This window comes from Carassius carassius, chromosome 10, assembly GCF_963082965.1.
Source record: "Carassius carassius chromosome 10, fCarCar2.1, whole genome shotgun sequence".
In the NCBI taxonomy this organism is placed as follows: Eukaryota; Metazoa; Chordata; class Actinopteri; order Cypriniformes; family Cyprinidae; genus Carassius; species Carassius carassius.
Window position 1 is genome coordinate 19,955,047 of NC_081764.1, and position 23,913 is coordinate 19,978,959.

The following is a 23,913-nucleotide window of genomic DNA, read 5'->3' on the forward strand; positions in this document are numbered from 1 at the left end:
CTTATTTGAATCCAAGCATTTTATAATTAACCTTGAAAACACTGCATTCAATTTTACATAATTTTCATGGATTTCAAGCACCCGTATGACCCTGTAAGACGGCAAATGTGACGAGTATGAAGCCTTGACCACTTGAGCAGGTGTGCGCTCAGTCAGTGGAGGCTCGCAAGTGGAGCCAGTGAAAGCAGAAATCCCTCCTATGCAACGGCAGACTAGAACATGATGCTGGACAATAGATAACCTCACAAGCAAGCAGTCCCATATCATGATAGCTTAAGCAAAGACCTTCTTATTGTGTGGAGTGGGGCGAGATTGCCTACGGAAATAGGAGTAGCGAAGGGTGCTCTTTTAACCAGTTAAAAGATCAGCATGCACCTGTAAAGCAGTACGCCATATGGTCAGAACTCTAATTTAGCCAACAGCATAATTCCTTGTCGGATACATTTTAGCATTGATACAATCAAAATTTACGATCAGATTATCGAGGTTTGTGGGTATTAGGGCTGTCACGATGTTCGATTTTTCACACCACGGTTATCGTGAGCAAAATATATCACGATATCAATATATCACGATATCTATACCCGGGGGGTGAGAGTGAAACAGCAAATTAATTTGTTCTTAATTTATTTCTTTTTTACTCAACATACACAAGGAATACTGATCAACAAGGCACATGTATTTTAACTTATTGCCTTCTCAGGCATTAAACTCATTTTTACTTATTTTCTCTTTTTACCCAACAAGCATTAGGAGTACTGATAAACAAGGCACATGTACTTTAACTTATTGTCTTCTCAGCCATTAAACTCATTTAACTGATCAACAAGGCACATGTATTTTACCTTTTTGCCTTCTCAGCCATTAAACTCATTTAACTGATCAACAAGGCACATGTATTTTTACTTATTGTCTTCTCAGCCATTAAACTCATTTAATTGATGAACAAGGCACATGTATTTTAACTTATTGCCTTCTCAGCCATTAAACTAATTTAACTGATAAACAATGCACATGTATTTTTACTTATTGCATTCACAATCTATGGCAAATTTGTGTGAAGGAAGACAAGCATATTACGTTTGTCTGGTTTCAAACTGGAGCGAAACACTGTCTGAATGTTTCCTGAAGAACTGAAAAGTCTTTCTGATGCAACACTGGTGGCGGGAATGCAAAGGATCTTCTGTGCCAGTTTTGCCAACCTTGGAAACTCCTCCTCATTATCCTTCCACCACTGAAGTGGGTCTTTATCGACAGCAATAGTGGGCAAGGATGTGTAAACAGAAACTTCTTGAAATGCTAGTGTAGATTTCACCATGTCTGCTGATTGGTTTTTCTCCTGTTTTTTCTTTGGTATTATTTTGAGATTACCAGCCAAGCCTTTTGGGGCCTCAGGGACAGAGACACTGGTCCCCTCATCTTCACATTCTCCTCTGGCAGAAGACTCCTGTGAGAGAGTAGAAGTGCTACCTTCATTTGCAGAAGACTCCTGCGTGACCTGTTGCTCTAGCTGTCCTTTGATTGAATCTGCCTCTTCCACGAAGTTCAACTTGAAGCGGGGGTCAAGTACACAGGCCATGTTAATCACTATAAAATAACCAAAGAGAATATGAATTATTAAAGGAGCTCATAAAACACAATCATTCACGATGAGTAAAAATGATATAAGAATAAGGTGAGGTTGGAGAAATGTGTGGCACCGGCCTACTCACCATTAGCCATATCAGAATCCTCATACCGCTCTTTTAAGTTCTTGCAGATAGCATGTTTCATGCTCCTCACCAGGCTGCTGTCATCATCCTTTTCTGCCAGGATGGATTCAGTCAGATGCTGAAGGACTCGAAAAAGGTTTTGAGTGGCTTCAGCACCCTACATGTGTCCTCAAGTGTAGAGATGTATGACCCTCTTAGCACAAGATGCCTGGTATTTCTGTCAGCCATGAGAGTTGCTGTCACCGCAGCATGTTGTTCAACAAATCTGCAAAAATTATATTATATTAAGTTATAAACAAATTCCTAATCTACACAACAGGCTTGCTGAGAAGCATCCAGCAGATGTATGTGTGCGCACGTGTGTCTGTGAGTGAGAAAAGTACTAACAAACTGTTACTACAAGTGAGTTAGTAAAAGGAATGCATTTCTTTATATGTTGTTTTCATTCACATTTGTTTTGTTTTCATGCACCCTGTGCCTTTTAAGCTTATGCTGAGTTGACACTGACAGAATAATTAACTGAACAGGGTATTGCCATGCACAAGAAATTCATACATACCTAGAAATCATGTGAAGTGACATTCAGCCAAGTATGGTGACCCATACTCGGAATTTGTGCTCTGCATTTAACCCATCCAAAGTGCACACACACAGAGCTGTGAACACACACACACACACTGTGAGCACACACCCGGAGCAGTGGGCAGCCATTTATGCTGCGGCGCCCGGGGAGCAGTTGGGGGTTCGATGCCTTGCTCAAGGGCACCTAAGTCATGTTATTGAAGGTGGAGAGAGAACTGTACATGCACTCCCCCCACCCACAATTCCTGCCGGCCCGGGACTCGAACTCACAACCTTTCGATTGGGAGTCCGACTCTCTAACCATTAGGCCACGACTTCCCCATGTCATATGTAGACCCCCATCTGGTGACAACATCTTGTATCAAGGTATGTTGAGGAAGATTAAGTTCTGCTTGCTTTTTCGCCAGCTCTCTCCTTCTCTTCCATGAGTGGTTAAATCCTTGGACGACACTCCTGCAAGCCCTCACTGCAGCATCCACTTGGTCAATCTTCAGGGCCTTTCCAAGTGCAAGATTTAAATTATGTCCAAAGCAGCTGAGCCAGTTTGATGGGAGGAGGGATTTAAATGCAGACTTCATATTTGTGCCATTGTCAGTGGTTACACACACCACTGCTGACTGCTGAATTCCCCACTCTTGAATTAGGATTTCGAAAGTCTCTTTAATGTTTACACTGGTGTGGTCATCAGGTAAAAATGCAGTCTCTAGACATGAAGCTTTCATTTCCCATGCTGGTGTGATAAAATGAACTGTTAAGCTCAGATAGGGGTGTCCAGTATTACTGGTCCAGAGATCAGTTGTAAATGCAAATTGGTTTGCTTCAGCCAAAGAGTTGGCAATGTCATCTTTTAATTTTATGTACATGTTAGGGATTTCTTTTTCAGAAAAGTCTTGTCTTCTTGGGAGTTTGTATTTTGGAGCAACTGTTTTCATCAGAGCATTAAATCCTGGCCTCTCTACCATTCTAAAGGGCATCATGTCCTTCGCAATAAAGTAGGCTAGTGACTTAGTGATGGCCATGTCTGCGTTTTTTTTTTTTTTTCAACAGACTCAAAAATCGTCAGCTGGCCTGAAACTATGTCTCTGGCTTTCTGTGGCTTTTTTGGAGCTCCCTATGAAATAACAAGAGAGTAAAACTGTCAGGTTCAATAGTATGAAATAATATTAACATCAACACTGATATTTTAACCTGTTAAATTGCACAGCGTTACCCATACTTTAAAATCTTTTATTACATGGCTTGGTTGAATTGTAGAATTGTAGAATTGTAGAATGCGGCCTGTTTTTTATTGATAACAGACCATTGCCATGAAAAACAGAGCGTTGCTATGGATTCGGTTCTGTTTAGCGAAAGCAATACAATCATTTTTAAATCAATAAACTCCTTTTTAAATCAGTAATTTCTGTCAAAGTAATGATTTAATTGCTAGGTAGCCATGTAATAAGCGGGATAATGTATAGCGCGGCGGTAACGTTAATTATAGTGAATACAACCCCTTCAGGCAGCTCAAGATGCAGCCTGTCGGGGTTGTATTCGCTATAACAACCGCCTCGCTATACATTATCCCTTACTTATGATACATACAAAAAATAATCACGTGCAAATACAACACACACACAGACACACAAATAAGACGAGTAAAGAAAACGAGGTAACATTACTTAATAAACGATGACCCTTAAATATGAACACAGAAATCCGCTGTTAACAGGTTAATGTCACATTTCTCATTCCATGACTAGTAAAATAATCACAACTTACTCTCTGTAAAATGGCGTAATCCGCAGGGTGATGGACACGGAGATGGGTAAAAAGGTTGGTGGTGTTGCCCCCCTTTCGCACCGACCGTAGCCCGACAAATTCTGCAGATTGGGCTGTCTAAGATGCTGTTTTCATTAAAGCCAAAAAACTCCCATACTGGCGAGCTTACTTTCTTCGGGTGTGGACAGATCGTTTCACTCTCTCGCGGCTCAGACGACATGCCGAGACCTCTCGCTTCTTCTCAGAATAACCACTCGGGACGGGCGCGTGCTGCGTCTTCTTCTTGTTTGATAGGTGTCAGCGGGTGCAATACTGCCACCAGAGAGGTTAACCAGGTACTGCGCTGGAGTATTTACACGTCATGTTATCATACGAGTCCTATTCATTTTAAACATTGTGGTTGTTTCCAATATCAGTATATTGTCACACTCTAAACTAACACGATGTCGATATTTCATGATTTAAATATCACGATTATCATCAATACCGGTATAGTGCTACACCCCTAGATGTGCTGTCCTGATCTAGAAATGCAGTTTGTCAACTGCAAGCCGTTCTATTCGCCGCGGGAGTTTCACTCGTTCATTCTGGTTAGTGTTTACATCCCTCCTCAAGCGCATGTGAGCTCAGCTTTACAGAAACTCGCTGATCAGATCACAGACACAGAACAACAACACCCGGACTCTGTTTTAATCATTCTTGGGGACTTTAATAAAGCCAATCTCTCCCGTGAACTGCCAAAATACAGACAGCATGTTACCTGTCCCACCAGAGACAGTAATATACTGGATCACTGTTACACCACAATAAAGGATGCATATCACTCTGTTCCACGAGCAGCTTTGGGACGTTCTGATCACTGTCTGGTTCATCTTATACCGACCTACAAGCAGAAACTTAAATCTGCTAAAGCCGTAGTAAAGACTGTGAAGAGATGGACCAGCGAAACAGAGCAGGATTTACAATCTTGTTTTGACATCACAGACTGGAGCGTTTTTGAAGCTGCTACCACCGATCTGGACGAACTCACAGAGACTGTAACATCCTATATTAGTTTCTGTGAGGATATATGCATTCCTACCAGGACTTATTTAACATTCAACAATGATAAGCCATGGTTTACAGTAAAACTCAGACACCTTCGTCAGGCCAAAGAGGATGCCTACAGAAATGGGGACAGGGTCTTGTACAATCAGGCCAGGAACACACTGAACAAAGAGATTAGAGCGGCTAAAAAGACCTACGCTAAAAAGTTGGAAGACCAGTTTACTTCCAACGACTCTACTTCAGTTTGGAGAGGACTGAGAGCCATCACAAACTACAAGACACCATCCCCTTGCACTGAGGCTAATCAACGACTTGCTAACGACCTGAATGAGTTTTATTGTAGATTTGAAACCCCCAACACCCACTCTGACCATCTCCCTACACAACCATTAACACCTCCTGCAATCCCCCTCTCCATACCTCCTGCTCTTCAAATCTGTGTAGATGATGTGCGCCAGGTCTTCAAGAAAAACAAAAGAAGAAAAGCACCAGGCCCAGATGGCGTTACACCAGCCTGCCTGAAAATCTGTGCTGACCAGCTGGCCCCCATCTTTTCACAGATCTTCAACAGATCTCTGGAGTTGTGTGAAGTGCCTTCCTGCTTCAAACGCTCCACCATAATCCCCATTCCAAAGAAACCCAAGATAACAGGACTTAACGACTACAGACCTGTGGCTCTAACGTCTGTCGTCATGAAGTCGTTTGAAAAACTGGTTCTGGCTTATCTGAAGGACATCACTGGACCCTTACTGGACCCCCTGCAGTTTGCGTACCGAGCAAACAGGTCCGTGGATGATGCAATCAACATGGCATTGCACTTCATCCTGCAACATCTGGACAAAACAGGGACTTATGTGAGGATCCTGTTTGTGGACTTTAGTTCGGCTTTCAACACCATCATCCCAACAACCCTCCAGACCAAACTGACCCAGCTCTCTGTTCCTAGCTCTATCTGTCAGTGGATCACCAGCTTTCTGACAGATAGGCAACAGTTAGTGAGACTGGGGAAATTCATGTCAAACAGCTGCTCCACCAACACTGGTGCCCCTCAGGGATGTGTTCTCTCCCCTCTGCTCTTCTCCCTGTACACCAACGACTGCACCTCTAAAGACCCCTCTGTCAAGCTCCTGAAGTTTGCAGACGACACTACAGTCATCGGCCTCAACCAGGACGGTGACGAGTCTGCTTACAGACAGGAGGTTGAGCAGCTGGCTGTCTGGTGCAGTCTTAACAACCTGGAGCTGAACACGCTCAAAACAGTGGAGATGACTGTGGACTTTAGGAGAAACCCCCCTGCACTTTCCCCACTCACCATCATGAACAGCACTGTGGCTGCAGTGGAGTCATTCAGATTCCTGGGAACCACCATCTCTCAGGACCTGAAGTGGGACAATCACATTGGCTCCATTGTGAAAAAAGCCCAACAAAGGTTGTACTTCCTTCGCCAGCTGAGGAAGTTTAACCTGCCACAGGAGCTGCTGAAACAGTTCTACTCAGCCGTCATTGAGTCAGTCCTGTGTACTTCAATTACTGTCTGGTTTGGTTCAGCTACAAAATCAGATATCAGAAGACTACAGAGAACTGTTCGGACTGCTGAAAGGATTATTGGTGCTCCCCTGCCCACCCTCCAAGAACTGTACACATCCAGAGTGAGGAAAAGGACTCAGAAAATCACTCTGGATCCCTCACATCCAAGTCACCCCATCTTTGAACTTTTGCCATCTGGCCGGCGCCTCAGAGCCGCAAATACAAGAACAGCAAGGCACAAGAATAGTTTCTTCCCCCAGGCAATCTACCTCATGAACAGTTAAATGTTTCCCACTTAAACTTATGCTTATGCAAAAATGTGCAATATCCTTATATTTATTTGTTACCCCTCCATCCTAGAACATTCCTGCATCTCACTCAATCCTATTCCATTATCATCTATAGCACAATTGTTTATACACTTATTTATTTGCCAATTTGTAATTCTCCTGTAATTTTTTTTTTTTTTTTTTTTTTTTTGTCTGTGTGTTGTTGTCTCTGTTTACTGGAAGCTTATGTCACTAAAACAAATTCCTTGTATGCGCAAGCATACTTGGCAATAAAGCTCTTTCTGATTCTGATTCTGATTCTTCTAGTGGGTATATTTAACTGGTAGTGTTACCGGTATGGTAATATGATAGCTTGCCTCGCAACTTAACTGAACAATTAGCTTGTACAATAGCAATGTCCGAGCATGTTTGGCAAAATAGCAGTAGGCAATAAAATGAAAGAACTTTGCTTAGCTTTGTGAAGACATCCAGAGATGAATTAAAGGTGAATTGCCAGTTGTTTGTGGATGCTTGATTTGTTGAATATATAGCTTGTTCCAGCGGGGAGCAGATCTCGTGTAAAGTTGTGATTCGGTCGTAGTAGTACACTTTGACGAAGAATCGCGTGCGAAGTATCTATATCAAGTTCTCGCTCATATCAATTCAGTCTGTTGCTTGAAAAAACAACACGGCGAATTCGTTTAAATTCATAACTGAAATCTGTTGAGATACTCTGTGGGAATCCTGCCAAATCCTGATTTTAACGCTTCCTATGGAGATAGATTCGCTGTCTGATAGTTCCTGAGTGAGCGATAGCTCTCGCGAGCAGTTTGAGTATGACATCTTTATGCAAGTTGGAATAACTTGAGGAAAAACAGACCTAGTGACCTTTTCAATGCCTTGACATAATCTAAATCCTGGAGGCTGGTGCAGAACTAGGACAGGGCGAAGACAAGAAGAGCCACCAGGGCGGATAAGGAATCCATGGCAGAGCAGGCAGTTCGAGTTGCCATGGCAGATTTGGAGACTCGGGAGGCCATGGCAGATCAGGGGTCTCGGGAAGTCATGGCAGATCAGGGGACTCGGGAGGCCATGGCGGACCCAAATTAATTTCTTAGGAAAAACTTGGATGGGCGCTCTGGAGCTGGAGCTGACACTGGAGTGAGCTTTGGGGCTGGGGCCCACACTGGGGCAATCTCTGAGGCTGGAGTCCACACTGGGCATACTTAAAGATCTGGGGACCTTCCTGGGCAGAACTAGGGATTAAGATCCCTCCCTGGGCTTTACTGGGGGTCAAAGCACTTTCGAGGAGCTGACACTGGAGTGAGTTTTGGAACTGGAACCGATTCTTGGGCCACATTAACATTTGATGGGCATGTCATATTAATGTTTAGTGGGCTTGCCATATTAATGATCAATGGGCTTGCCATATTAATGTTCGGCTGACTGGGCTCCGGAACTTCCAGCTGACTTGCCAGTGTGGCTGGTGAACTGGAGTGAGCCATGGATAGCGGCCTTGGCTGAGGAACAGCTGGTGGAGGAGTTCAGAGGCTTTCTCATTTACCAGGCCATCAGGACAATGTTATGCCCCACATATCTGCTGTTGTTAAAAACAAGATCTGAGTACGTGTGTGTGTGTGTGTGTGTGTGTTAGAATAATGTATATAACAGAATAATACATCATGCAGTTATGCGTTTAAAATCTTTAAAAAGGTTTGTTCTTGCGAGTAATGTTTGAACTTCTACAATAACCAGTTCTGAGTTTGTTTGTTGCATTTGAAGCATGTACAGTAGAGATTCAGTTGAACATAATAGATGTGCTCTATATATGTGTTACGACCTCATAAAAAAATCAGCCCCGAGAGAAGAAATCTACGTAGCATAAACAAGAATGAGTAAATAGCAAAGTCGCTTAAAACCTATCTATTCACTCACACCAGACATCACAATAATAACAGACATACCAACCAGGGAACGAAATTGAACAGAACAAACTACTAATAAGAAAAAAAAAACTAAATACAAATAAAAATGCTTGTTTGTTTGTTTGTTTTTTACTTGTGTTGAGTTGAGTTGAGTTGAGTTGAGTGTACACGAGAAGCCAAACAAGCAATTACAACATACATGGGCTACATTAAGAGCATCTGCAACAATACAATACAAAACAATTGGGGCAGCTGTGGCCTAATGGTTAGAGAGCCGGACTAGTTACCAGAAGCTCGCTGGTTCGAGTCTCAGTGCTGCTAGGGGTTGTAGGTGGGAGGGAGTTAATGAACAGTGCTCTCTTCCACCCCCAATACCCATGGCTGAAGTGCCCTTGAGCAAGGCACTGAACCCCCAGTTGCGCTGGATCTATAGCTGCCCACTGCTCCGGGTGTGTGTTCACTTCTCACTGCTGTGTGTGTGCACTTGGATGGGTTAAATGCAGAGCACCAACTCCGAGTATGGGTAAACATACTTGGCAAATGTCACGACTTTCACTTTCACTAGGAGCTCCTGCTCTTGTTGCACTTGCATCCACCTCCAACGTGAATGGTCGGGACAGGTCAGGAGTTGACAGGACTGGAGCACTGCAAAGAAGCGACTTCGCACACATGAAGGAATATTGACACACATCAGACCAGCAAAAAGGTTTTTTAGGACTGCATAAAGCTGTCAAAGAAAAATGTGCAGCAAAAGCAGCACCCGGCAAGGGCAACAGTACCCAAACCTCCCCCCCCCCCGGCACAAAATTCCGCACAACTGCACACTTATATTGCCGCTTCATTTTCTCTTGGGAATGACCAAGTGCATGTTTTGCAGCAGCACAAGCATTATGTAACCGCTCACAACATCGCATAACACTAGCTTGCTCTATTCTTTTTTTTATTCTATCCATTTTATTTTTATTTATTATACTATTTAAAAGCCCATGTTACGTGTACTGTGTTAACCTAACCGAGACGTGTTATAGCACTTATATATCATTGCTCTTTTTGTTGTTTTTGATTGCTGTCACTGTCCTCATTTGTAAGTCGCTTTGGTCTGTAAGCGTCTGCTAAATGAATAAATGTAAATGTAAATAACAAAATCAAGAACATTGATTTTTGTCGCTTGCTCTACCAAAAGGAATTGATCTTTTAAAACCTTTAAAAGGTCCCCGCACATTGTGGCTAAAAACCAATTCAGCTGGGCTGAATCCAAGGGACTCCTGTCTCCCCTCGCGAACAGCAAACAGCACCAGCAGGACAACATCATCCCAATCATTTTCAGTTTCGAGACAATTTAGGCAAAGACTTTAAAGTCTGATGCCAACGTTCTAGGGCACCCTGAGATTCCAGGTGGAACATACTAGATACTTGCGAAATACCCAAGGCATTCAAAGTTTTTCGAAATATCCTTGACAGAAAATTAGAGCCTTGATCAGTCTGAAGTAGCTGCCGTGATTTTACGGAACTGCCTCAGGGAATCGTGTTGCTACACACATTGTCAAAAGATACGGGTACCCTGTTTTAGTACTTGGAAGTGGACCTACACAATCCACAAGAACTCTTTCGAAAGGTTCACCAACTGCTGGAATTGGGTAAAGCGGAGTTGGCGAAATCACTTAGTTAGGCTTACCAACCATCTGACATGTATGACAAGTTTTACAATAGAGAAACTTCAGTTTCTAAACTGGGCCAGAAAAAAAGTGCTGAAGAATACGATCATATGTCACACCGAGATGTCCCTACCAGGGGTGATCATGTGCCACAGCCAAAACATGCTGTCGAAATTTAAAAGGAACAACAATTTGGTTCACAGAACCCCACTCATTATCTTCATCAATGAATGAGCGTGCATTACATTTATGCATTAAAATGTCCTTGTCCCAATAATATTGGTGCTTATCTGATTGCGATCCAGCAAAGACATCTCTCAAGGGTATGATCATTATTTTGATCTTCAATAAGTAACTCACGAGAAACAGGCAAAAATGCAGCCATTTCTGGCACAGCCCCACTTAAGATTTAACTCAGATTCTCCTATTTGTTCATTAAGCAACTTATCATCTTCAGAAACCTCAGCCAGCAAGGTATCACACAAATTAACTTCATGCTGCCTTCACCTGCGCTCTTGTTGACACTGCACTGGCTGAAAACACATCAGGGAATTTGATCAGGGTACATTTTAACCTGGGGTATAGTAGTAACATGTAACACTGGCATAACCTTACAACCAGCACTATCATTTCCCATAGTAAACTGAACGCCCTTTACAGGATAAGAATGAACTGCCACACTGAAGAACCCTGACACCAAGTCAGATGTAAGCCATACTCGATGTAGAGGAACGGGCACAAAACCCATTTCAATTCCTTGTACAATAGTACTCGTTTCACATGCAGTCTCTGGGCAGAAAGGTAACACATCTGTTAACACAAAGGACTGCGATCCCCCTGTATCACGCAATAATTTCACCATGTGCTGATCTTCAACCTTTCCAGTCAAAGACTGAGCTCCGTGTAACTGAGTCGATTAGGACTGTGGTTGAAACACGAGCTGAATTCCTCAGTAAGGCAACAGGAAGTCATAAAACATTCTGTGCCACAAGTCCCAAGCAAGATAACCAACCAACCAACGCTTTCACAGAACAGCTTTCAACATGAACACCACTAGAACAATAATTGACAATTTCAATTCGGAGAAGAGATTGTCAAATTTGGGGCAACTGAGATGCAACGTCGGACATCACATGTAAACCCATGAGAGTTATACACAATATCCTTAAACACTTCCCCCACCTAGCAGAACCAGACTGAAATTCCTAAGGTGGGGGGAGGGGGGGGGCTTTGAACCTCTGGTCTCCACAGAAATCTTTGTCAAAAGATAATGACACAGAAACGGTCTTTTCTTCATATATATGGACCAAGATGAACTCAAAAAGACTTATAAATGAATAACAGTCCATCGCTTCACTCCATATTCATTTATGTGTAACCCACACATTTGACTATCATGTTATAATCACTTATTGTGTATGTCTTTTAATAACTATTGGATAGCTTAAAGATACATATTCGTGTTTAGTGTGTACGTGTTCGAATCTGTTTGCTTGAAACAGTCATGACCATCAGTTATTTGTCAAATGTATCATATTCTTGTTATAGGAATCATGTCCAAAATTAGAGCCTGCAAGAGCGGGAAAATTCGGACCATGTGCTTGATAAGATAACATATGATTTATGATACCCTCAAGCCAAGACAATGTGTGATTGGTCAAGACAACATTTGAGGTGTGGCCAACAGGCCAGTTTAAATAATCAGGACACACCATAAAATTCTGCTTTTAGCTTCTAGCTTTGCTCTGTTATTAGTCATGTATGCTTTTTAGTTTTAGCTTTTGTTAATCTTCTGCTATTAGTCATGCCTGCTTTTAGCTTTTAGCTTGTAGCTTTGCTTCCTAGCTTTAGCTTCCTAGCGTTCTTTGAGCGCGGTTCCAGCGTGCTTCGGCCTGCACGCCTGCTGCTACTTAGCCACGATGAGAAGAAACACCACCTAGTCTCGCCAAACTTTACTTTTCCGTTTGAGAGTTTCGTGTTCTGAGTTAAGTTTTTTTAACATCGAGTCTCCGACGTCTGACCTCGAGTGCCCGTTTCAACTTCAACCAGCCACACAACTCTGCGTCTACAGCCAACGCCCAACCATGGGCTTCCCAAGATGTCACTTCAGCAACTACTGAACTTCCAGCCAATCAGTGACATCGGGAAACCCCTTTCAATGACAACAAAGGGGACTCCCTTTTCACAGGAGACGCAAGTAACTTTACCTCCAGACTGTGACCTTTACTGGTGTATCTAATATAATTTTAACCTCATTGAGGAACTCAATGCAAGGGCTAATTAAGTGATTGATGGTTGTTCATGTCTATGCAATTTAACGTATTGCTGTAAACTTTGCTGGATTCCAAATTTCCATTCTCTTAAAACTCATTCTTTCCCTACCTTTCGATATTCCTGCAACTTGTGTGAATGTGTGAGTGCGTGCGTTCATGTGTTAGATTAGTTTATATGTCTTAGATTTATCTAATAAAGCCTTATTCATATTGAAAAGAGAAGTATCTTGTGTTTTGTGCTTACAAGTTAATGTCTTAAACTGCCGATCTTGTTACTGTGCTAAGTGATAGTGTTTTCACTATACTTTGGATATTAATATCCAGCGCAGATTTGATGTTAAACGGCTCGTTCAGTGAATCGCAGGGCATCTCAGTGATCAGCCGTGAAACAGTGATTCTGTTCAAATTCCCTTTAAATTCTTAAATGATTCCCTTTGAGCTAAATTGACCTATTTCCCTTACACACCTCTTGCCACATGTACAGTTTATCTATCTCTGTCGCAGATGAGGGATTCACATGTGATAAATGCAGGGAAATAGTTAGGCTGACAGAGAAGATTTCAGAATTAGAGACACGCATCCAAACTTTAATTGAGGACAGTAAGAATGTTAGGGCTCTAGATACGGCTTTGGATGTGTCTAGCTCAGGGATTCCTGTACATTGTTCGGTTCCGGCAACAGAGCCCCTGCAGCAGGGCAACTGGGTGACGGTGAGGCAGCGTAGTCGTGGGTCAAAACACTGCTCTTCTGTTCCGATCAAAACATTAAACAGGTTCTCCCCACTCAGTGATGCACCCACTGAGAAACCTGATGAAAGTGCTCTAGTAATTGGTGATTCTATTGTACGGAACGTGAAAATAGAGACACCAGCCACCATAGTCAAATGTTTACCGGGAGCCAGAGCACCTGACATCTTGTCCTGATTCCGATGGAGATCTAACGAAGGTAGTTTTATGCATCAAAGCATATGCATCTGTCAAAATAGCTGCTTGTTGCACAGTAGTTACTTTTTGTTCATTCAAATAAAGAGCTGTATGTTCTGGAACTGAATTTTTTAAACTCTTCAATAAGTAAAAGTTTGTGCAGAGATTCATAATCCGTAGCCTTGCAGGCTTTAATCCACCTGTCAAATAATACACTCTTTTCTCGAGTAAATTCAACATATGTTGGGGAAGCAGATTTTTTAGTCATAAGAAAACGTTGCCGATAGTGTTCTGGCACTAACTCGTGTGCACACAAGATGGCATTTTTACGGCATCATACTGAACACTCTCCTCTAAGGGTGATGACACGCACACCTCCTGTGCCTTCCCCATGAGCTTACACTGCAGCATCAACGACCAGGTTTCATTTGGCCATTTTAAAGCCATAGCTATTGTAGCGGATCTGACTCGAATCAGACAAATTAAAGAGTCGATTAGGACTGTGGTTGAAACACGAGCCGAATTCCTCAGTAAGGCAACAGGAAGTCATAAAACATTCTGTGCCACATGTCCCAAGCAAGATAATCTTCGAAAACACTTTTTGTAAATAATATGATCACTGATCATAATATAGATGTACTCTGTTTGACAGAAACCTGGCTAAAACCTGATTACATTATTTTAAATGAGTCCACCCCCCAAGATTACTGTTATAAACATGAAAGGGGAAGGTTTTGCTTCACTTTATAACAACGTTTTCAGGATTTCTCAGAGTGCAGGCTTCAAGTATAACTCGTTTGAAGTAATGGTGCTTCATATAACATTATCCAGAGAAACAAATGTTAACGATAAATCCCCTGTTATGTTTGTACTGGCTACTGTATACAGGCCACCAGGGCACCATACAGACTTCATTGAAGAGTTCGGTGATTTTACATCCGAGTTAGTTCTGGCTGCAGATAAAGATTTAATAGTTGGTGATTTTAATATCCATGTTGATAATGAAAAAGATGCATTGGGATCAGCATTTATAGACATTCTGAACTCTATTGGGGTTAGACAACACGTTTCAGGACCTACTCATTGTCGAAATCATACTCTAGATTTAATACTGTCACATGGAATTGATGTTGATAGTGTTGAAATTATTCAGCCAAGTGATGATATCTCAGATCATTATTTAGTTCTGTGCAAACTTCATATAGCCAAAATTGTAAATTCTACTTCTTGTTACAAGTATGGAAGAACCATCACTTCTACCAAAAAAGACTGCTTTTTAAGTTATCTTCCTGATGTATCCAAATTCCTTAGCATATCCAAACCTCAGAATAACTTGATGATGTAACAGAAACTATGGACTCTCTCTTTTCTAGCACTTTAAATACAGTTGCTCCTTTATGCTTAAGGAAGGTTAAGGAAAACAGTTTGACACCATGGTATAATGAGCATACTCGCACCCTAAAGAGAGCAGCCCGAAAAATGGAGCGCAGCTGGAGGAAAACAAAACTAGAGGTATTTCGTATTGCTTGGCGGGAAAGTAACCTATCCTACAGAAAAGCATTAAAAACTGCTCGATCCGATTACTTTTCTTCTCTTTTAGAAGAAAACGAACATAACCCCAGGTATTTATTCAATACAGTGGCTAAATTAACAAAAAAAATAAAGCCTCAACAAGTGTTGACATTTCCCAACACCACAGCAGTAATGACTTTATGAACTACTTTACTTCTAAAATTGATACTATTAGAGATAAAATTGCAACCATTCAGCCGTCAGCTACAGTATCACATCAGACACTGCACTATAGACCCCCTGAGGAACAGTTCCACTCATTCTCTACTATAGAAGAGGAAGAATTGTATAAACTTGTTAAATCATCTAAACCAACAACATGTTTGTTAGACCCTATACCATCTAAGCTCCTAAAAGAGGTACTTCCAGAAGTCATAGATCCTCTTCTGACTATAATTAATTCCTCATTGTCATTAGGATATGTCCCCAAAACCTTCAAACTGGCTGTTATTAAGCCTCTCATCAAAAAACCACAACTTGACCCCAAAGAACTAGTTAATTATAGACCAATCTCGAATCTCCCTTTTCTGTCCAAGATACTAGAAAAGGTGGTATCCTCACAATTATATTCCTTCTTAGAGAAAAATGGTATATGTAAGGATTTCCAGTCAGGATTTAGACCGTATCATAGTACTGAGACTGCTCTCCTTAGAGTTACAAATGATCTGCTCTTATCATCTGATCGTGGGTGTATCTCTCTATTAGTTTTATTGGATCTTAGTGCTGCGTTTGACACAATTGACCACAACATTCTTCTGCATACACTTGAACACTTTGTTGGCATCAATGGAAGTGCATTAGCATGGTTTAAATCGTACTTATATGACCGCCATCAGTTCATAGCAGTGAATGAAGATGTATCATATCGATCACAAGTGCAGTATGGAGTACCTCAAGGCTCAGTACTAGGGCCGCTACTCTTCACGCTTTATATGTTACCCTTGGGAGATATCATCAGGAAACATGGTGTTAGCTTTCACTGTTATGCTGATGATACTCAGCTCTATATTTCTTCGCGGCCCGGTGAAACACACGAATTTGAAAAACTAATGGAATGCATAGTCGATATAAAAAACTGAATGACGAGTAATTTCTTACTGCTAAATTCTGAAAAAACAGAGGTGTTAATTATAGGACCTAAAAACTCTGCTTGTAATAACCTAGAACACTGTCTAAGACTTGATGGTTGCTCTGTCAATTCTTCGTCATCAGTTAGGAACCTAGGTGTGCTATTTGATCGCAATCTTTCCTTAGAAAGCCACGTTTATAGCATTTGTAAAACTGCATTTTTCCATCTCAAAAATATATCTAAATTACGGCCTATGCTCTCAATGTCAAATGCAGAAATGTTAATCCATGCATTTATGACCTCAAGGTTAGATTATTGTAATGCTTTATAGGGTGGTTGTTCTGCACGCTTAGTAAACAAACTACAGCTAGTCCAAAATGCAGCAGCAAGAGTTCTTACTAGAACCAGGAAGTATGACCATATTAGCCCGGTCCTGTCAACACTGCACTGGCTCCCTATCAAACATTGTATAGATTTTAATATATTGCTTAGTACTTATAAAGCCCTGAATGGTTTAGCACCTCAGTAATTGAATGAGCTCCTTTTACATTATAATCCTCTACGTCCGCTACGTTCTCAAAACTCAGGCAATTTGATAATAACTAGAATATCAAAATCAACTGTGGGCGGCAGATCCTTTTCCTATTTGGCACCTAAACTCTGGAATAAGCAGACACACTCTTGCAGTTTAAATCTAGATTAAAGACCAATCTCTTTAACCTGGCTTACACATAACATACTAATATGCTTTTAATATCCAAATCCGTTAAAGGATTTTTAGGCTGCATTAATTAGGTAAACCGGAACCGGAAACACTTCCCATAACACCCTATGTACTTGCTACATCATTAGAAGAATGGCATCTACGTTAATATTTGTCTGTTTCTCTCTTATTCCGAGGTCACCGTAGCCACCGATCTGGTCTGTATCCAGATCAGAGGGTCACTGCAATCACCAGGATCCAGTACGTATCCAGACCAGATGGTGGATCAGCACCTAGAAAGGACCTCTACTGCCCTGAAAGACAGCGGAGACCAGGACAACTAGAGCCCCAGATACAGATCCCCTGTAAAGACCTGGTCTCAGAGGACCACCAGGAAAAAGACCACAGGAAACAGATGATTCTTCTGCACAATTTGACTTTGCTGCAGCCTGGAATTGAACTACTGGTTTCGTCTGGTCAGAGGAGAACTGGCCCACCAACTGAGCCTGGTTTCTCCCAAGGTTTTTTCTCCATTCTGTCACCGATAGAGTTTCGGTTCCTTGCCGCTGTCACCTCTGGCTTGCTTAGTTGGGGTCACTTCATCTACAACGATATCGTTGACTTGATTGCAAATAAATAAACACACTGTTTATCTAATGAATGTTGTTCAGTTGCTTTGACGCAATGTATTTTGTTTAAAGCGCTATATAAATAAAGGTGACTTGACTTGACTTGACAAAGACACAAAACCCTCAAACACAAAAGGTTTGAAACAGTCCTCATCACTCGGAACAGGAGAAGATTAAGGAAAGACGGTTTTAAGCAACACCACTCCCCGAGACTGACCTACTGCGTCATGTCATGTTTGTTTCTTTTTAAGACTATAACATTCAGTGATAGAATTTCCAATTTTATGACAATAACTACACTCCTTCCTAAACTTCTCCCCTAAAGGCTTCACTTTAGAAAAAATATGGCAGACTTAATTTTCTTTTTTGAGAACCAAGTCCTGATTCCGATGGAGATCTAACGAAGGTAGTTTTATGCATCAAAGCATATGCATCTGTCAAAATAGCTGCTTGTTGCACAGTAGTTACTTTTTGTTCATTCAAATAAAGAGCTGTATGTTCTGGAACTGAATTTTTTAAACTCTTCAATAAGTAAAAGTTTGTGCAGAGATTCATAATCCGTAGCCTTGCAGGCTTTAATCCACCTGTCAAATAATACACTCTTTTCTCGAGTAAATTCAACATATGTTGGGGAAGCAGATTTTTTAGTCATAAGAAAACGTTGCCGATAGTGTTCTGGCACTAACTCGTGTGCACACAAGATGGCATTTTTACGGCATCATACTGAACACTCTCCTCTAAGGGTGATGACACGCACACCTCCTGTGCCTTCCCCATGAGCTTACACTGCAGCATCAACGACCAGGTTTCATTTGGCCATTTTAAAGCCATAGCTATTGTAGCGGATCTGACTCGAATCAGACAAATTAAAGAGTCGATTAGGACTGTGGTTGAAACACGAGCCGAATTCCTCAGTAAGGCAACAGGAAGTCATAAAACATTCTGTGCCACATGTCCCAAGCAAGATAACCAACCAACCAACGCTTTCACAGAACAGCTTTCAACATTAACACCACTAGAACAATTATTGACAATTTCAATTCGGAGAAGAGATTGTCATATTTGTTGTTCGTAATTGATAGGCAACGCCGGACATCACTTGTAAACCCATGAGAGTACTACACAAGATCCTTTGACTTCCACCACCTAGCAGAACCAGACTGAAATTCCTAAGGGGGGCCTTTTAACCTCTGGTCTCCACAGAAATCTTTGTCAGATAAAGGCACAGAAGACTGTCTTTTCTACATATATATGGACGAAAAGGAACTCAAAAAGACTTATAAATTAATATCAGTCCATCGTTTCACTCCATATTCATTTATATGTAACCCACACATTTGACTATCATGTTTATAATCCCTTATTGTGTATGTTTTTTTTAATAACTATTGGTAGCTTAAGGATACATATTCATGTTTCATATGTATGTGCTTGAATCTGCTTGCTTGAAACAGTCATGACCATCAGTTATTTGTCAAATGTATCATATTCTTGTTATAGGAATCATGTCCAAAATTAGACCCTGCAAGAGCGGGAAAATTCGGACCATGTGCTTGATAAGATAACATATGATTTATGATACCCCCGAGCCAAGACAATATCTGATTGGTCAAGACAACATTTGAGGTGTGGCCAACAGGCCAGTTTAAATAGTCAGGACACCATAAAATTCAGCTTTTAGCTATGCTTCTTAGCTTATGCTATTAGTCATGTTTGCTTTTAGTTTTAGCCTTGCTTCTGCTATTAGTCAAGCCTGCTTTTAGCTTTTAGCTTTGCTTCCTAGCTTTGCTTTTAGCCATGCTTTAAGCGTTCTTTGAGCGCGGTTCCAGCGTGCTTCGGCCTGCACGCCTGCTGCTACTTAGCAGCTGAGAAGAAACACCACCTAGTCTCGTCAAACTTTACTTCTTTTCTTTTCCGTTTGAGAGTTTCGTGTTCTTAGTTAAGTTTTGTAATGCCGTGTCGGACCTCGACTGCCCGTTCAACTTCAACCAGCCCACACAACTCTGCATCTTCAGCCAACGCCCAACCACAGGCTTCCCAAGACGTCACTTCAGCAACTACTGAACTTCCAGCCAATCAGCGACATCGGGAAACCCCTTTCAATGACAATAAAGGGGACTCCCTTTTCACAGGAGACGCAAGTAACTTTACCTCCAGACTGTGACCTTTACTGGTGTATCTAATATAATTTTAACCTCATTGAGGAACTCAATGCGAGAGCTAATTAAGTGATTGATGGTTGTTCATGTCTATGCAATTTAACGTATTGCTGTAAACTTGGGATTCCACATTTCCATTCTCTTAAACTCATTCTTTCCCTAACTTTCGATCTTCCTGCAACTTGTGTGAATGTGTGAGTGCGTGCGTTTATGTGCTAGATTAGTTTATATGTCTTAGATTTATCTAATAAAGCCTTATTCATATTGAAAAGAGAAGTATCTTGTGTTTTGTGGTTAAAAGTTAATGTCTTAAACTGCCGATCTTGTTACTGTGCTAATTGATAGTGTTTTCACTATACTTTGAATATTAATATCCAGCGCAAATTTGATGTTAAACGGCTCGTTCAGTGAATCGCAGGTCGTCTCAGTGATCAGCCGTGAAACAGTGATTCTGTTCAAATTCCCTTTCATCTTAAATGATTCGCTTTGAGCTAAATTGACCTGTTTCCCTTACACTATACGCTAAAAAGCCTGAAAGTTGTCAACTGTCAAAGCTGTCAACGAAGAATCTGATGAAGACAGGCGCAGAATTACTGGCATCATTTGCAACTGCTACAGAGTTGACATTCTCACTCTAGAGTCTACACACAATTGATTTTCTAATGCCGCATCCTTTTGTTTTCCCAATTCTAACTCTCGCAGCCGAATTTTAGTTTCTGCCTCAATACGATACCTCTCCAACTGATGTTGCAATTCGTTTTTTCACGCTTGAGACTTATCTTGGGCCTCCAATTGCAGTCGAGCTAACCGTACCGTCACACGGGCCCCTACTACAGCTATAGGAGACTGATCTCCCATAACAGCGACTGATGGTTCACCCTGCTGCATTGATTCAGTGTCAACAGGTACACAGTGTCAACACCCCTTTTTCAATAAGACCAGCCAGCAAACAAGCTTTCAACTCTTTTAAGTAATGCTCTAGAAACGGATATCTCATACTGCTGAGCAATAACAAACAAATCCTCTTTTAGACAGTTGTCCAATGTTTCGACCATCGGTTGCTTAATAAAGTTGTTCAAATCAATCATTGCCATTATAAAATAATAGGAATCAAGTAAGCACACTCCGGACCTATCTACCAGTCCACAAAAATAACTAAAACCTTCCTAATCTTTAGAGGATTAAAAGTTAAGAGAAATAAATCTCTTCCCCAGAATACCTCCAAAAATAATAAATTGAAACAAACTCAACACAATAAACAGTAATCCGATGGAAGGTCCGGCGCAAAGCACGTCCTGCTGGATCAATCTAAATAACTGGAGCGTCAACTTACCTTATCCTTACAATAGATCTAAAATTACTCCAGGATCTCAGACGTTCCCACACTTTATGTTACAACCTCTCATAAAATAAATATCAGCTCAGAGAGAAGGGATCTGCATAGCATAAACAAGAACAAGTAAATAGCAAAGTCGCTCAAAACCTATTTATTCACTCACAACAGACATCACAATAATAACGGACATACCAACCAGGGAACAAAATTTTACAGAACAGACAACTACTAACAAAAAAAAATAAAAATAACGAAATACAAATAAAAACGCTTGTTTGCTGGCTAGCCCACAAGATCTGTCAATGATCTTCTTTCTCCTCCTCGTTGACGTTTATACCGGTATCAATCAGCTCCATCAATCAGCCACTCAAATCACGAACAGGGGCCTGTTGCACAAAACTAGGATAAGGGATTAAGCCAGGATATCTTGGTGATCCTGGCTCAATTGATCCGTAATCCGGTTGCACTAAAGCTGGATAGGAGGCAGGAGGATATGTTATGGTATAAATTACCATGGAGATTTATTCTGTGGAGCTAGCCTGCTCCAGACCAGGCTAAATTCCAGGATCTATTTAATCTCATCCCTAATGTCAGTCAGCAGTCACCACAAATGGAAACCAATAGTTATTTCACTGCTCACTATACATTGTTATCACATATAACTAGACCCACTGTCATTATTTAAACGTTTGTGATCATCAATTTCAATCATTTTGGATAAATAATGATTTTTAGATGATGTTGCTATCATTAGATAATTTACAGTTTCCCATAGACTATAAGGCTATATATAAAATGATAGAATATTAGGGCCACAGAGGGAAAAAAAAGACGAGTCATAATATTGTAACCAGTTGTTTTAAAGGAGGACAGTTGTTAAAATGACAGATGTGGGGCATTTCGTGAAATTGTGATGTGCTGATGTGCCAGAATATTAAGTATCACATTGTCATAAGTATCAAACCTGTAAAAAGAATATGTAGCTTTTCTGCAGAAAGAACCAGCCTCATAAATTTTTTATGACTATCCTTTTTCCTCAGTGTGGCCCTAGTACTCTGTCATATAAACAAATACACATTCCATATGAATATAAAAACACAACGTGTAACATTATGTTCCTTTATTGAATAAGGACAAAACAAAGCAGCTAAACCATCAGCTCCTTTCGAAACTGAAGTCACAGTGACTCTACAAGATGGAAAGCACAGAATCAAAGCATACTATACAAAATGATACATACACATTCAAAGGTCTGTATATAACACACCCTGCATGTCTGCAGACTAAAATAAATGCAGGACAAATCCATACACATTAACTGAACAGACAAATGAATGGATGCAGTAGCCTCCCTGCAGCCTTGTATTACACACAGTATACCACACAAACATCATAAGAGGCCAAATTTGTAAAAAAACGAACCCAAAAAACCCAAATTCCTCTGCCACCGCAGGACATATTTAACCAAAATTGAAAGCACACATACTAACTAAAATAATTCAACACATATTGGTCCCTCAGCAGCTGACCACTGTCGTCATCAGGGAAGACTGCCGGATTGTCCCAGTCCATGGCTGGTGGCACTCTGGGGGCCCTCTCCTTCCTCAGGCAGGCCACATTGTGGAGGACAGCACAAGCCACAGTACTATCACATGCCCTAACAGGGCTGACCCTTAATTTGTGAAGGCAGTGAAAGCGTGCCTTCAGGATGCCAAAGGTCATTTCAACTCTGGCCCTGGTCCTGGCATGGGCATGGTTGTAGGCCTGCTGTGCTTCCTGGGGGTCTGTGAAAGGTGTCAGGAGAAAAGGCTGGCAGCCATACCCCCTGTCTCCCAGCAACACACCAGAGAATTCACCTGTCAACACAAAATCTCATCATTACTACCTCATAAACACAGTGATATTCTTGACACAGCCATGATGGTTATAAGTAGGGGTTGTGTGGCTTACCTTGTGATAGGCACTGGTAGATTTCAGAGGCCCGAAAGATTCTGGAGTCATGGACTGAGCCATTTTGCCACAACATTGCTGATCACACAGTCAGCATTGCAGACCATCTGAAATCATAAGATGAGGAATATTACACCAATCAATGCACATCACTGGCAATGCAGAGTGTTCGTCAATGGACCATATCAAAAAGTTATGTTCACCTGAACATTAATGCTGTGAAAGGATTTCCTATTCACAAAATCGGCCTCATGGGCACCTGAGGGGGCTTTTATCCTTATGTGTGTGCAGTCCACTGCACCAATGACATTGGGGAAACTGGTCACACAAAGTAATGAGTATCCTACTAGGTGTTAACAGTTGTCCTGTAATTTGTAGATCCTCTTACCTGCAATCCTATAGAACTCCTCTTTGATGTCACAGAGTCTTCTGTGGCCAGGGAAGGAGATGAAGACATCTGCTAATGCTTTGATAGCCAGACACACACTCCTTATTGTGCGGTTAAATTGTGGCCTTGTTCAGCTGTTCTGCATCCCCCACTGAGTACAGGAAGGCTCCACTAGCAAAAAAGCGCAAGGCCACACAAACCATTTGCTCCACACTCAGTGCATGGCTCCGTGCAGTGCGGTGCTTAATCCTGGGACCCAGTAGTCTGCATAGATACCTGTGCCATCTGCAGAAAACCTGTATCTTTCATATAGATGGTCATCAGGGAAGGCCAGTGGGTCCAACCGGTCCCTGAAGACCCTTTCTCGCCTGAAGGCTCTCCTCAGCACAAGTGCTTCTTCATCCACCACATCCCGCAAGAATGGGCATGCCAT

General features: G+C 41.5%; 1 protein-coding gene across 1 annotated transcript; it reads right to left on the reverse strand.

The window, feature by feature from the left end:
* Window positions 1-1,003: 1,003 nt before the first annotated feature.
* Window positions 1,004-23,913, reverse strand: LOC132152251 (uncharacterized). The gene is made up of 5 exons (XM_059561063.1): window positions 23,757-23,913; window positions 23,481-23,558; window positions 22,672-22,998; window positions 1,713-1,838; window positions 1,004-1,587 (listed from the first exon to the last, which is right to left on the reverse strand). Exons 1-5 carry the CDS (start codon window positions 23,911-23,913, stop codon window positions 1,043-1,045), a joined length of 1,233 nt encoding a protein of 410 aa, XP_059417046.1. The 3' UTR covers window positions 1,004-1,042.

Bases quoted from the DNA above. Each gene is read 5' to 3' on its own strand.
- LOC132152251 (XM_059561063.1), bottom strand. From the start codon at position 23,913: ATGGCATGCCCATTCTTGCGGGATGTGGTGGATGAAGAAGCACTTGTG. The intron at 1,839-22,671 runs GTCAGCTGCTGA...ACCTTTTTCGAG, and splicing joins CTTCCCTGATGACGACAGTG to TCCTTCAGCATCTGACTGAA. The intron at 1,588-1,712 runs GTGAGTAGGCCG...GTTATTTTATAG, and splicing joins GGATTCTGATATGGCTAATG to TGATTAACATGGCCTGTGTA.